The sequence below is a fragment of the Bos grunniens genome, chromosome 12, assembly GCF_055505025.1.
Source record: "Bos grunniens cultivar Pamir isolate PY7600 chromosome 12, Bosgru_T2T1.0, whole genome shotgun sequence".
In the NCBI taxonomy this organism is placed as follows: Eukaryota; Metazoa; Chordata; class Mammalia; order Artiodactyla; family Bovidae; genus Bos; species Bos grunniens.
The window spans coordinates 83918338-83934409 of NC_141176.1; the positions used below are offsets into that span (position 1 = coordinate 83918338).

The 16072-nt window shown below is 43.1% G+C and overlaps 1 protein-coding gene across 2 annotated transcripts in view; it reads right to left on the bottom strand.

Annotated features, from left to right (window-relative positions):
• Positions 1-16072, bottom strand: part of NALCN (sodium leak channel, non-selective) — a 307320-nt gene that overhangs the window by 14683 nt on the left and 276565 nt on the right. For both annotated transcript variants that reach the window (XM_086330519.1, XM_086330520.1), the window contains 9 exons: positions 12264-12357; positions 11641-11747; positions 11361-11435; positions 9756-9875; positions 6559-6627; positions 5045-5193; positions 4114-4207; positions 1943-2075; positions 1153-1268 (listed from right to left, as the gene is read on the bottom strand). In XM_086330519.1, the coding sequence (XP_086186645.1) occupies positions 1153-1268; positions 1943-2075; positions 4114-4207; positions 5045-5193; positions 6559-6627; positions 9756-9875; positions 11361-11435; positions 11641-11747; positions 12264-12357 (957 nt within the window). The remainder of the gene's footprint in view (positions 1-1152; positions 1269-1942; positions 2076-4113; positions 4208-5044; positions 5194-6558; positions 6628-9755; positions 9876-11360; positions 11436-11640; positions 11748-12263; positions 12358-16072) is intronic.

The following is a 16072-nucleotide window of genomic DNA, read 5'->3' on the forward strand; positions in this document are numbered from 1 at the left end:
CAGGTGAGATGGAGAGGGGGCCAGACACCTGCTCAGCCAGGTCACTGTCTTGGAAGGAACCCCCCAGACCAGTGCCTGGGGCGGTGGGGGCACCAGGGGGAGAGAGAGCACAGGCCCTGGGGAAAGCCATGCGCTGCTCTGCAGACCCCAGCTCTGGTCCAGGAAACCCCCTCTGCTCTGCTTCTGGCTCCTTGGCCTCTGTGTCTGCAGTCGATTCTTCCAGAAACCCTTTCCAGATCTTCCCCCAGGTCTACCCGTGGCTGAACTTCTCTCGTTCCTCAGATGTTAAGTCAAATAACACCTGCTCAGCCAGGCCTTCACGACCACCCTACTAAAACATCTGCCGCCAACTCCAGCCACTCTACCATGTCACATCTTCTTCAAAGTGTTTATAGTTTCTTGAAATAAAAATAATCTTTACAATCATTACTGTCTCACTTTTTATAGTTTGTCTCCCTGTAGGCTCTGTGAGCACAGGAACCTTGCCATCTTGTTCACAGGCACATCCCTGGTGCCTAAAACTGTGCCTGAGGGTTTGCGAGGATGAAGGAGGAAGAGGAGGAAGGGGAGGAAGGAGGGGGATGGGTAGGAGGTGAGGAAGGAAGAAGGGGGGAGAAGAGGGAGAGGGGGTCAGGGGTTAGGGAGGGGCGGGGGAGGGGAGGGGGCAAGAGCAGCTGCTGCTCTAACTCTAGGAAATCTTGGATAAGATTTATGATGAAAACATCCAAATGGTAAAGTCCAAAATGGCAACTTTCAGAAACCACTTAAATAACTCCTTTGCACTTCTAATCAGAATTGCTGTTTGAATCTGCCTTACAGATCACTATGGTGATGTAAACCTCACCCCATCCTGCCCTGAGCCCAGGTTGGCCTCTTTAGAGCTCCCTTAGTTTCTTCTCCTTGCTGACCTTCTGAATGTCGGAAGGAAAGGACACTTATGGGTGGAAAGAACAGGACGGGGAGCTCTTTTGTCCCTCTCCCCTCCTAGCGTATCCTTCTAAATTGTCAATGACAGCTTTCTGCAATTCAGCAATGGCCGTTCAATCCAAATTCAATACATGTCAACTGTCAACCACAAAACCACTGAAAAGTTTGCAATAAGGCAGTAAGTGTCTTTGGGGTAGGGCATGAGACAATAATCGATTCTCTCACCTCTCTTTTATCATCCACCATGTTCCATATGATTTGAAAGTGGCGAAGATCATTGTAACTTAAAAGCTGGTCTTCCTCAGTGGAATAAAACAAGGAGAAATTCTCCACAATTATGGCTAAAGAAAAAAAAGAAAAGAAAAGAAAAATGAGGATGTTAGGCAATTATGCTAATCTGTCATTTTTCCCAAAAAGTAAAACATCGATTATAAATAATGAATTTTATCACCTACATTATAAGCCAAATTTTTAAAGGGCTTTTAGTACGGTTTCCAAGTTGGCATGTTTTACACTTGGATCAGGCTATTCATCCAGCTCCTGCCTTTCCAAAACACGAGGGTCATGAGCATAAACATGCATTCTGTGTCTATAGCTGCTCACGCCAGCTGGCTTCAACTCTTTGTTGAGAGTTCCAGGGCACTTTTTAAAAGTCAGATTGAGTTCTGGTGGCCCCACAGCTGGGTGGACAACGTATATCTTTTGAAAACATAATTGTGATGTTTCATGGCGGCAAAGGTAGCCTTTTCTGATATTTGTTCAACTGAACCCATGAGAAGAGCTTTTGAAATTAATGGACATAATAAATAGGACAACTCTTGAAATTGCAATCAACTGTCATTTATGTGCCTTCCAAAGGTCTTTTCACTTTCTGGACCATGAGGCAACAATTTATAATTAATGCCATAAAACACCCACCCCAAGCAACCCGCGATAATTACTTGGAAATTGTACATAATTATCTAACAACCTGAGTTTAAAGAGATTGAGAAAATATTCAACGAGCATCACTTACCTACAAGCAGATTTAGCATGATGTAGGCAATGATGACATAAAATGAACAGAAATACATAAGTGCCCCGGCATAATTTCCACAGTCTGTTGCCCAGTATGTAAATTCATCGGGAGTACAAAAGGGGGGCTGGACCTGTGGGGCCATGGCAGGGAAGAGGTGGGGGCCAGGGTGAGAACAGAAGAGAATATAAATTCCCCTTATCTAACTGTAATTGTGAACATATTCCTAACAATATAAAATATAATTAACTTCAAAGTGATCTCTCAGAGCCCCATACACTGGGTACACCATCTGCGGTCAAAATCAAAAAGAATATTTCATTTATGCCATGCTTTTGGTCTTGCAGAATCCCAAGTTCATTGCCATTTGAGAAGCACAACAAAAATGAAGTCGCTTCTCCCAAGAGACACGTTCTGCCACCTCCACTAGCTCCAAAGAGCCAGCAGTCGTGATGCAAAACGCAGAAAGTCAGATAAAAAGGCGTTTTAAAAAATTCTCTGAGTTCAGTAATGGCTTAAGATTTAGGAAGATTCGAGCTACACAGCAAATTCACATTCAGATTATGTACGAAAAAGCCAGAATCCTAATACTTGGAGCATCACTATGAGACGTCATTAAATGGCACAAGATTTCAGGTTATCAAAAGCCTTCTTTTTTTTTGATGTGGACCCTTTTTAAAGTCTTTATTGACTCTGTTACAATATTGCTTCTGTTTTATGTTTTGGGTTTTTTTTTTGGCCTCAGGGCCTGTGGGATCTTAGCTCCCTGACCAGGGATCAAATCCGAACCTCCTGCACCAGAAGGCGAAGTCCCCCTGGGCCACCAGGGGAATCCCTAAGCTTGCCCAGTCTCCACTGCCCAGTAAAACTCCACCCTTCTGAGAAACTTCCAGGTTTCTTTTGGTCAGAGAGACCTAGGTCTTTCTTCTACGTTTCCACGGCCTTCTGCTTGTTTATTTTTTTATCTAGAATTTAATCAATTCTGCCTTGTATTATTTTTGCTTTGGTACATTCTCACTCATACTTAAAGTTCCCGAGCTCCTCCTCTGTGCCTGGTTTATCCCCAGGCCCCTCCCCTCCTCCCTGCTGCTGACAGTCTAGAGTCCTGCGGTCCACCTGGTAGCCGCCAACTCCACATCAGTGACAGTCAAAGTGTTAGTCGCTCAGTCGAGCTGGACTCTTTTGTGACCCCATGGACTATAGCCCTCAGGGCTCCTGGGTCCAAGGGATTCTCCAGGCAAGAATACTAGACAGGGTTGCCATTTTCTCCTTCAGGCTATCTCCCCGACCCCGGGATCGAACTTGGGTCTCCCGCATTGAGAGGCAGATTCTTTACCATCTGAGCCACCAGGGAAGCCCACTCCATGGGGCTATCTAATTTCAAAGTTATGTTCATTAACAGTCAATACAATTAAAATACGATTGAAAATTCACTTCCTTGGTTGCACCAATCGCACCTCGGGGGCTCAATAACCACACAGGAGTGGTGGCCACTGAACCGCCATGTTTGCAGAAATTCTTTTTTCAGTTGGTCTGGAGGGTGAGAGGGAGATGAAATGAACCAATCAAGCTGATAACTCACTACAGTTGTGCAACACACAGCCAAGAAGAAATACAGAACACCTGGAGAACACAGAATGCAGTCTTAGTGTTGGGCAGGGTTCCTGAAGGAACTGGCTTTGAACTGAGACCTGAGGATGGTGAAGACTTAGCCCCTAGAAGCGAGGATACCTGGGGAAGAGTATGGCTCGGAACCCCTGATATAAGCTGCTCGAGAATGCCTTGGACTCGCTGAAGCCCTAGCACCTAGTACAGGGGCCAACACAAAAACAGGGGTCTAGTGAGTATCTGTTGAAGAAATTAAATCAAAGAATCGGAACTCTCCTCTTTGAACTTGACTGCCAGAATGTCAAAGACGGAGGGACAGAACAATGCTCAAATGACACAAATTTGTTGAATGGAACTACAATAGCTTGAGTTGGGTTCACTGGATATCTTTCTTGTATGTGTATATACTGTAATTTAAGAGGATGCAGCTTTATGGATTAAAGAGCCAGGATATGTGTTTTGTATACAGTCTTGACACTACAAGAATGATGGTGCCATTACATCACCAAGGAGTTTCATCTGCTTCTAAGTCTAGGCTTTCTTAGTAATGAAGAGACATTTACCATACAGTCGTGCATGATCTTATTCCAATCTTCTCCTGTGACAATTCGGAACAGTACAGTAATAGCTTTGCCAGCTGAAGAAAAGTTTGCATGCCTAATTTGAGGAAAAGCAAACAAACAATGTGAGTGATATGGTTTGTCAGGAAGTAGGAAGGGTTGTCACCATCAAAACAGGTGGATTTTGGAGCAAATTTGGTTGCTAAGCTACCATTTCCAAAGGTTACAGCCTCTTATTTGTTTGTTATTTATACTTGCCTCCAAGTAGAGCTATCTCAATAGCTCACCCCTAGCACAGCGCCAACAATTTATTGCCATTCATCTTGAATGACTGGAAAAGCAAGCGTTGACAATTAAAACTGATTCCTTCTTTTACAAGGATTATGCTATAAAAGATGTAACCACCATGTATCAAATAAGTAGTCTCTGCAACATGATACATTTAATTTTTTTTCTGTTAGGACTTCAGAAAAAATACTCTGATACAGTTCCACGAAATTTAAGACAATCTTTGAAAAATGCTTTTCATGTATAATTATCATTTGTGGGTTCTAAATTACAATGCTTGTCTTAAAAAAAGGAAAAATCCCAGAGCCGTCTCAAAATTGTTTACTTAAAAAAAATAATATATCACTTCTGGCAGTATGTAATAGAAAAATTTCTGGAATTTACCAGGCATTAGACGTGGTTATTTCTGCATGGGGATGGAATTATGAGTTCTTTTTGTTTTCTTTTATTTCTGAATTTTCTAAAGTTTCTAAAGTAAGCATGCATACTGTTTTCAATGAGAAAAACATTATTTAAAATTTGGTCATTTTACTTTAATTTTCAAATAATTGCTTCCCTATCTTTGTTTAAAACATGTACATATTTACTCATGATTTCATTACTAAAAAAGTTTACTATTTGAATACAAAGATAAATATACACCAACCTGTTAATGTTTTCTCCATATTTCACAGTACCAAATAAGACAACCCCAGCGAAAGCATAACACAGCAGCAATAGGAACATGCCCACTATGATAAAGAAGCTTTTATACATGCTGACAACCACCGTCAGGAGAAGCATCTTCAGTGTTACCTGAATGCAGAGGAAGGATTTGAAGATGGGGTGGGGAAAGAGAGAAAAAGAGAGAGATACAGGGAATATTCAATTCACAAGCCATCTTGGGAAGGACATACCATTTAAGCAGTCTGACACAAAAGTGATTTACAAGGATATCATTTGAAAGTTGCTTGCTCAGTGGTAAAGAAACCGGGAAGATCCCCTGGAGAAGGAAACCCACTCCAGTATTCTTGCCTGGGAAATCCCATGGAGAGAGGGGCCTGGTGGGCCACAGTCCATGGGGTTGCAAAGAGTCAGACACCACTCAGCAACTGAACAACAACATTTGGAAGTTGCTTGCTATTTGGTATTAAATTTGAATATTATTAAAATCATTTGACATAGAGAAATTCTACTTGTATCTCAAACTTCAGCCTCTTTTGCCAAATTAATGAAAGTTCCACCCCAATATTTTTAGCCTCCCATTTTTCTCTTCTCTTGCTCACTGATTCTCTGTGATGCCTTCTGTATATTTTTGGCTAAAAGCAAGTATTCTTTTAGCCAAATAGATTCTTATACAAATAGACATTCACAAAAACAAAACCTGAACAATGGAAAATACCAAATAACCATCAAATACAAAATATATTGATTATGTGGAAATATGGACTATATATGAGATAAAGTGAGTAACAAAAAAAGGAAACCGTGCCTTAAACATGAAAAATACACGTGTAATGTGTTGAGCATTAACAAGGATATCAAGAAATGTGGAATCACAGGATCATGAATGTTTGTTGAAGATTCTCCTTCTTTGCATTGAAAATGACTTGTGTGTGTGTGTGCTAAGTCACTTCAGTCATGTCTGACTCTTTGTGACGCTATGGGCTGTAGCCCACTAGGCTCCTCTGTCCGTGGGATTCTTCAGGCAAGAATACTGGAATGGGTTGCCATACCCTCCTCCCGGGGATCTTCCTGACCCAGGGATTGAACCCGCATCTCTCATGTCTCCTGCATGGGCAGGTGTGTTCTTCACCACCAGCCCCATCTGGAAAGAACCACCCCCCGCCCAGACGACTTACCTCTATGAAAAATAAAAACAATAAAAATAAGCATTGAGAAAGACCATTAGTTTTTGCTTTCATGCTTGATATGTTATCTTTAAATGATGACTGAGTTCACTTAGCAAATGAGAAGAATCAATAAAACAACACAAATGTCAGGAAACATATCACAAGATAACTAAGCAACCGATTCATTATTTGCTCATTTTGACTTATGGTGTCTAGGAATTTTTTAGCTGCAGCCCTAGAGACCCAGAAGGGCAGCCACAGCCAGCTAGTCATTCTCCTTCCTTTGGTGTACATGTGACCTTTGACAGCATCTTCACAAGGTACTCACATGCTTCCCGCAGATGGAGAAAAACCGGAAGACAATCACACACGCTCCCATCATGTAGGTGTACGCGTTCTGCAATTTAAATGGAGAGCCCCTTGTAATTTGCACGAAAGATCTTGTTACAGTCCCATCTTTCATTTTAAGCCTTCTGTGAAGTCTACTGAATAATGAGCTTAATAAAATGTGAAAATTCCTCTTAAGAAATTTATCTTAAAAAGGTGCTGAAAAGGTCACCGCCAAAACTCATGAATAAGTATTAGCTATAAAATCAAACCTTAAATGGAACTTTCATCTCTGTGTCGCTCAGCTGAACTCTGTATTTTAAAACTTACTTTACATATTGATAAAATAGTGACCAGATCCTTGCAGGGGCGGGAAGTCCCTAGGATAACAATGCAACAGGAAGAAGTCGAGGGAGACAGCAGATAAAGGGATCCCGGCTTCTTCTTCCAACCAGATGGGGTGCTGATGCAGAAAGAGACTGTGCGGTCAGCTCCAGCTTCCTTCTCTGTGAAGGTCTCCTCTGGAGCCCAGCCGGCCGCATCCATGTTAGTCCACGCTGATTTCAGAGAAGTCCCCTCCCTCTCAGAAACACACCCAGCTCTTCCTTCAAGCATGTGATTAGCAGCAAGAGATGAGTCTGTGTGGTCCATGATGAAGAGAGCTTCATCTGAGAACAAAGCCCACCAGCTACAACCTCAGTGACAACGGTGGCATTAAGCTGATGTCAAAGCTTGATTATTCCCCAGGGAACTTTGCTTAGTCAAATGACGCCCATCACAGGTGGGTCCCCGGCAAGGGAAGCTCCTTGGTGAGGGGCAAGGAAATGAAATTGAAGCTCCAATACTTTGGCCACTTGATGCAACAGTCAACTCATTAGAAAAGACCCTGATGCTGGGAAAGACTGAAGGCAGAAGGAGAAGAGGGCGACAGAGGATGAGACGGTTGGATGGATCGCTGATGCGATGGACGTGAACTTCAAGAAACTCTGAGAGATGGTGAGGGACAGGGAAGCCTGGCGAGCTGCAGTCCATGGGGTCACAGAGTCGGACATGACTTGGCAACTGAACAACATCAACAACAAGGAAATGAATGAGTCTGCACAGGAGCGTCTTGGGATGGGAACAAGGACTGCACCTTCCTTCACAACAGTCTGCTGCAGAACAGAACGGAGAAGGAACGTTCTTCAAGGACCACAGGTTCTCAGAGAAGGGCAGGAGCAGTCAGGCAGAAGGGTGAGCTGGTCTTGCAGGCATGAGATATTCTCTTTGGGGACATCCAGAATTAGGACGCTTACTCACCGTCCTGCTTGGACTGAGTAGCTTCTGGCTACAATTTGTCTGGAGAAAGAGACAAGCATGGACTTTGCTGCTCCTTCTTGCTGTGTGAGCCCAAAGCCTGGTGTAGATACCTTCTTTCTTTGCATTCTGGAAGGGATGACACCCCACGCTCCCAGGATGAGGACCCAATCCTTTACCTGAACTACAAGGTCCGAGAGGTCTGACACATTTTTTTTTTCATTTTATTTTTTTCAAACTAGCTTTATTTATTAGAGTATAATTGTTTTACAATGTTGCATTAGTTTCTGATGTAAATAACCTTAATCAGCTATATGTATACATACATCCCCTCCCTCGTGGGTACCCCTCCCTCTCCCCCATGCCATCCCTCTAGGGCACCACAGAGCACCACGCTGAGCTCCCTGTGCTCCTCTCCCCCATGCCATCCCTCTAGGGCACCACAGAGTGCCACGCTGAGCTCCCTGTGCTCCTCTCCCCCATGCCATCCCTCTAGGGCATCACAGAGTGCCACGCTGAGATCCCTGTGCTCCTCTCCCCTATGCCATCCCTCTAGGGCATCACAGAGTGCCACGCTGAGATCCCTGTGCTCCTCTCCCCCATGCCATCCCTCTAGGGCACCACAGAGCACCACGCTGAACTCCCTGTGCTCCTCTCCCCCATGCCATCCCTCTAGGGCATCACAGAGTGCCACGCTGAGCTCCCTGTGTTCCTCTCCCCCATGCCATCCCTCTAGGGCACCGCAGAGCACCACGCTGAGCTCCCTGTGCTGTGCAGTAGCTTCCCAGCAGCTGTGTCACACGTGGTAGTGGATTTATGTCAGTGCTTCTCTATCAGTTCATCCCCCTCTCCCTTTCCCACCTTGTGTCCATAGATCCGTTCTCTGTGTCTCTACTCCTGCCCTGAAAGGAGGTTCATCAGTACCATCTGTCTAAATTTCATATGTATCAGTCCAGTCCAGTCGTTCAGTCATGTCCAACTCTTTGTGACCCCACGGACTGCAGCAGGCAGGCCTCCCTGTCCATCACCAACTCCCAGAGTTCACTCAAACTCATGCCCATTGAATCAGTGATGCCATCCAACCATATCATCTTCTGTCATCCCCTTCTCCTCCTGCCCTCAATCTTTCCCAGCATCAGGGTCTTTTCAAATGAGTCAGTTCTTTGCATCAGGTGGCCAAAGTATTGGAGTTTCAGCTTTAGCATCAGTCCTTCAAGTGAACACCCAGGACTGATCCCCTTTAGGATGGACTGGTTGGATCTCCTTGCAGTCCAAGGGACTCTCAAGAGTCTTCTCCAACACCACAGTTCAAAAGCATCAATTCTTCGGCCCTCAGCTTTCTTTATAGTCCAACTCTTACATCCATACATGACCACTGGAAAAACCATAGCCTTGACTGGATGGACCTTTGTTGGCAAAGTAATGTCTCTTCTTTTTAATATGCTGTCTAGGTTGGCCATAACTTTCACACACACACACACACACACACACACACACATATATATGTATATATGTGTGTATATATATATATATATATATATATATATATATATGACCAGTAGCATTTGATGAATACAGGTCCTAAGTTCCAGGCTGTGAGGTTCTTGACAGCGGTACGGTCTTTGTCTTGCCCATGACATTCTTCTCGATTCCTGGCATAGTGACTTGCAGCTCTTTAATGCTCTGAACCATCTGTCATGTAAATGAGTCTGAGTGACTCAAAGCCCACCTGGGCTTGGCACAGCCCCTGACGCTGAAGGTAACAACTGTTTTGAGGACACCCAGTATCTTTCTGAGCACAGAAATCCCGTCCTAAAGCAAGGTCTGGACAGAAATGGGACTGGAAACAGGACTACCTGAACTGAAATTACCAACTAAAATGAACTTCAGTGATATGCTTACCAGGAGGGCGAAGTGAAGGACCACCCAGACAACGCCCAGTGACGTCACCAGCAGATCGTACCGATTTCTCCTGCTTTGCCAGAAGCCAGCAGGAGACATTGCCATGATCTTCATCGTAACCTAGAGGAAAGCGATGAAGATGGTGAGCTGAGGCTGGGTGTTCACAGCACATATTTAGATGTCCTAACTTGAAGCACATTATATTTTAAAGGATGTAGAAACCAAAGAGAAGTCTTTATTACTGATGCGTTAATGGCTTCCCTGGTGGCTCAGACGGTAAAGCGTCTGCCTACAATGCGGGAGACCTGGGTTTAATCCCTGGGTTGGGAAAATCCTCTAGAGAAGGAAATGGCAACCCACTCCAGTACTCTTGGCTGGAAAATCCCATGGACGGAGGAGCCTGGTGGACTACACTCTCTGGGGTCGCAAAGAGTCGGACACGACTGAGCGACTTCACTTTCTTTCACTTTCTTTCTTTCTGGGTATATACGTGTGTGTGTTTATATATAAACAGGTTCCCCTGGTGGCTCAGTGGTAAAGTATCCACCTGCCAAGTTTTCATCCCTGAGTCAGGAAGATCCCCAGGAGAAGGAAGAGGCAACCCACTTCCGAATTCTTGTCTGGGAAATTCCATGGACAGAAGAGTCTGGCAGGCTACAGGGCATGGGGTTGCAAAGAGTTGGACACAACTTAGCAGTTAAATAACAACAACAAATATATATATAAATACACACTGCTGCTGCTGCCAAATCGCTTCAGTCGTGTCCGACTCTGTGCGACCCCATAGACAGCAGCCCACCAGGCTCCCCCGTCCCTGGGATTCTCCAGGCAAGAACACTGGAGTGGGTTGCCATTTCCTTCTCCAATGCATGAGAGTGAAAAGTGAAAGTGAAGTCGTTCAGTTGTGTCTGACTCTTAGCGACCCCATGGACCGCAGCCTACCAGGCTCCTCCAGCCATAGGATTTTCCAGGCAAGAGTACTGGAGTGGGTTGCCATTGCCTTCTCCAATAAATACACACATATATATGCAAATCTATATTCTCCACACTCTTTTCTCCTTCTTTTATGAAGAAGGACACTAGTTCTGACTAGTTAGACTAGTTCTGATAGCAGGACATTTTTCTTCCTCAAGTAAAAGGCCATAGATTTTGGGAAACATCAAGCGGTACAGGGTGAAAAAAAAATCTGCTTGCTTTTCAAAGAGGACTGCACTGGAAATTGATGTGATATGGGCCATATATTCAAATAATCTTGCCTGGGCCAACTCCCTTTGCCACCACATTGCAATTTGAGTCCCTGAATGATGTTGGTTCGTGCCATTCACTATAAGTATTGGAACTCACCTAACTAGACAGGCTGCCGTTCAGATACAACAATAAACAGCAGTCAGCAATTCTTGTAGTTAGAAAAAAATGGAAATATAAAGTGAAGTGTTTGTTTAAGCTAGAACAGCCTGAAAAGGAAATATTCTAAGAGCATGCCGTTCCCTTCCCTCTAAGAGGACTTCAAAAGCCATGGAACACATAGCAGAAAGGAAGTGCCCCTGAAGGAGAAGATTGTTGAGAAGGTGTGCTGTGGACCCCGGCTCCAGCTGACCCATGTACCTCCAGAACAAAGATGAACGTGAAGACGACCGACATGGTGGCCAGAGGGACAGTCACCGGGTCCTCGACGTCCCACTGGAACAGAAACAGCATTCAGGTCTGTGTCCGCATCCATCAACACAGGAACACTCGCCCCTCCTCCTCCCATCTGAACACAATTGCGAATTTTAATTTTTTATAAATGCAGCCTGTAACTGGACATGGCTGCCTGAAATGTTCTTGGACCCACCGATGAGTAAACAATTTCACTCCCAGGGTCTTTAGGGGTGTAATAAAGTACCTTGACGGACAGCAACACCGACTGAGCCAGGACCAGTAATGCGATTGTCCTCTTAAAAAATGGATGCTGGGTTATGTCGTACATCTTAGCTCTAAAACCATCATTATCTGAAACAGAAAGGTTTAGGCAAGGGCCTTTTAGACATAGGTCACATTTATATTCTTGCCTTTCATTTTTCTTTAATGCTCATCTTAAAACCCATTGCATTTTTTTTTTTTTCTCCTACAGTTCAATCGCTTGTAAAGTGTTTTTCAGGAATGGCTGGGTCTGAATATTTAAAAAGACGGTGCACGAAGCCGTCTGTATTGGAAGGAGAAGCGCATCATTCAATTTCTGTCAGTTTAATACATTTCACTCACGTGTTTAAAAGGCAAGCACAAATATATTTTATTTAAAAATTCATTTTTTCATTAAGGCTTATCCTGAGAGCACTGAAGCATGGCCTTTGGGTGGTTGATTTTAATAGCCTACGGAGAGATCTGTAGTTTGGAGCCTGTTTCTATGTTAACTTATGCAGAACCGCCTAGTGGCCTCGCGATTATTATTTTAATTGAAATCTTAGACTCCTGGGGAATCAGGAACACTAGTGCCCAACATGAATAAAATCAGAGCATCTTTGATACCCGGGCGAGGTGGCAGATGAAGAGGCTGTGCTATCTTCAGTCGACTCTTCAAATCTTCCCATCTTCTCTGATCTACAGTCAGCAGAGCCGTCCCCTTAATAAACAAAGGAAAGCAGAGAGAGACCCTTTGTCGTGTGTTCCATGCCAAGGACACTGCAAACGCGCTGCTGCTACTCACAGGATGGACGTGGGTTTAAGACAAAGACATTCTTCCAGTACCGCAGTGGCTGGATAAACATGGTCAGAATTCTCACACGTGTTCTTGAGAGGAATTCCAGAAAGGAAGGGCCGTGGGATTAGAGAACATTCAGCAGCCTTCAGCTGGCATCTTTGAACATGTATGAGACTCAGGTTTGGGAAAAATCTAAAGAAGGTTTTCAATATGATTTTATTTCCAAAAAGGAGTACTTACTCTAACAGTGGTTAGTTCCCTTCCCTTTCGTTGGAGAAAATGCTGCAGCGACATGACAGCTTGTCAAAGCTTCTGCTTCTGGTTAAGGCTATTGTGTCTTTTGAGAAATCATTCTGATATATGCCATCGTGAGACTTTATTTTTAAGTGGTTTGAGGTCAGAGAATTTAGATCTTTAAGAAATTAGCCTTGCGACAACCAATTAATGAGATCGGATATTGTTATGTAACAGAGCACTTTATTACAACGCACATGAATTTATTATGTCACATTTCATTACATTATATTATAAAGACAGAAGTATAATTTAAGAACCTCTGGAGGAGGGCATGGCAACCCACTCCAGTATTCTTGCCTAGAGAATCCCACGGAGAAAGGAGCCTGGCCGGCTGCAGTCTACAGGGGGGCAAAGAATTGGACACGACTGAAGCAACTGAGCGCTCATGCATAATTTAAGAAACTGGGAAAAACACCTTCCCGCTCCCATCGTGCCTTACCTGACACCAAGCTAACGGTCCCTGAGGGGCACCCTTCTCACTGCATCTTCAGACTTTTGACACTTACGTGTGCATACATAAAAATGTGTTTGTTTTGAATTTTAAAAATTATGTAATGGTATTCTACGTCTGGTAACTTATGTAGTTTTGTTTTTATCTTCATTGAACATTATGTTTTCCATACAACTAGATACTAGATCTGATTAGTTTATGTTAACCGCTCACATCATATCCCACTGTACACATCTGTCAGAAGTTATCATTTTAGGCTTACAGACTATAAACAATGCTGCCATGAAGACATGTGTACTGTTTCATGGGAAACGTCTTGTTCTGTGCTCAATCTCTAAGAGAGGAACTGCTGGGGTCTAGAAGTTTTCGTATTTCCACATTTACCAGAGATTTCCAAAAGAGCAATAATCAACAACGTTGGTTTCAATCTACAAGTGTTCCCATTTCCTTATATTCTGGCCCGTACTTGACTTTATCAGATATTTTAATTTGGAAATTTGATGAGTGTGAAATGTATCTGATATAGCTTTAATATTAATGAGATGAAACATTTTAATATGTATAAATGGTGATTCCCATGTGTTCCTTTGAGAATTGCCTGTTCATATTCTTTGCTCATTTTTGTATTTGGATATTACTTTTGATGTTTTGTAGAAATTCTTAATATATCCTGGATACTAATCTTTGGTCAGGTATGTGAATTATAAATATTTTCTCAGCTTTATTTTTTAAAATTTTGCTTAATATGTCCTTCATCATTCAGAAACTTTTCCTTTTAATATAACCTGACTTGTAAATTTTTTTTTCTATATGGATTTCACTTTGTGGTTAATGTCAAGAACTCTACAACTATTCCAGGGTCAAAAGCAGATTCTCCATGGTTTAAAAATGGCTTAAATTTTGTTTTTCATAGTTGGGTCTTTCATTGATCTGGAATTCATTTTTGAGTATGCTGTAGGGCAGGAATCTCAGTTTCTGAGACCTAGACAGTCAGTCAGTTACTGCAGCATCACTATGGGTAGTCTTATCTTGGCCACTGACCTGTGCTACTTCTGTTCCATATACACATGGCCTCTCCTAGGGCTCTGTGTTCTATTCTGAAAGCCTAACTTTCATCCCTGTAACACTGACAATGCTGTTTTACTTACATGGCTTGCTTTTCCACATTTTTGTTCATGCTTACCTCTGCCTGAGGCTTATCAATCTAATTTAGTATAACAAACCAGCTTTTACCATTCTTGGGCTTTTCTATAAGTTACTTTGGGTTCAATACCATTAATTTCTGTTCATATGTTTGTTATTTTCTTCCTCTCATTTTCTTCTATCTCACTTTGTTACTCTGGTTATAATTTATTGATTTGTATATTTGGCACATTAATATTTGATATTTCTCTAATATGTACATGTAAGTACATTTCCATCTAATTACTGATTTATATATACCTTGTGAGTTTTTATGTTATTTTTATAAACAATTTATCTAAAGGCTTTGAGATTTTCTATCACAAAAAACAGTCTTTCCTAAAAGGTTCACATAATTGAGAAATTTACATCTCTAATGAACTGATCATGTTTTAATGTCTGTTATACAGTTTCTTCCATTTTTCCCTTTTCCTAAGAGCCCATCTGAGCTGACATCCACTCTCTGTTCTCTCAGGCCAAGAGGTTTCTTTCTTTCTTCCTTCCAAACATCAATATAGCCAAGACCTCTGGTTATTCTGCTTACTTCAGCCATTCCTCTAAGTTCAAGGGCTGCAATTAATTATGCACCTGCCTTCACTTACTTGATATTTTATGTTGTTTCATTTATGTAACTGAATCGAACCGAATTCATCTGCAATCAGATCTACTTGCTCAGAGGGCCTGGGAAGGTGTTCTGGGCAAGCAGTCCCTAATCTCTGTCAACTGACTCATTAACTTCAGCCTGGGTCTTGGAATTCTCAGTGTCTGCTCCCTGGCATGGCTCAAAGGCATCTAAAAAGATCCATTGTCCTCTTCCCATGTGATATCAAATGGAACACACGGTAGGGCTTAAAGAAACTCACTTATGAATGTGGGAACGTAAAACAGGGGGCTGGGCCAAATGATCTCTATTTTTCTCTCTCTCTAAATTCAGTGTTTCCATGAGCTGGAGTATCATTGGAGGCCAGAGAGGAGATTTTCAAGTGGTACCCTTTGAAAGGCGGAACGAAATGACATCCTCATTAGGCAGACATCAAAGGTGGCAATTGGCTGAGTCGCTGGTACCACACACGTGGAGAGCCTGGGGGGACGTGAGTGAGACAGTCCACATGCAGTGATGCAAACCAAAGGGCCCTGAAGTGAAGGCATGCAAACCGGTCCCAGCTATGAGTGATGAGGAGCGGTCTGGTTCGAGGCAGGTAAGTCTAGCTTTAATTCAATGCAGAGCAACAGGCGACATTTTCACACCCTTGAACGACCTGTCAGTAATGGGCTGACATGTAATGGGCCCCACTGGTGAATCCTGGCCCCATCGTCTACTCTTTCCAAACCCCTACACAATGGTTTCACCCCTCTAGTCTGCATTTTAGAGTTGTGAGACTCGAGACATGCCCGTGGAAAACCTCAGTGATTCCAGAGGAAGATCCACCCTAATCGAACAGAGGACATCGCAGCCACGTCCAGAAGAACGACAGGCAACGTTTCTCCCAAACTCTTTTTGCCAGGAAACTACACTTGCTATTTTCCCTTTGTGAGCTCTTGTACTGCTCATTAGAGCTGCTAGAAACTCAGCATGCATCCCGAACTCATAAAGGATGCAAAGTTTTCTGTGAAATCAGACAAATCTTCTTTTATCCTAGGAATTAGGATTTCAAAACTTCTACTGCAAGTCCCCACCCACACCTATCAAAATTCTGAGTTCACCTA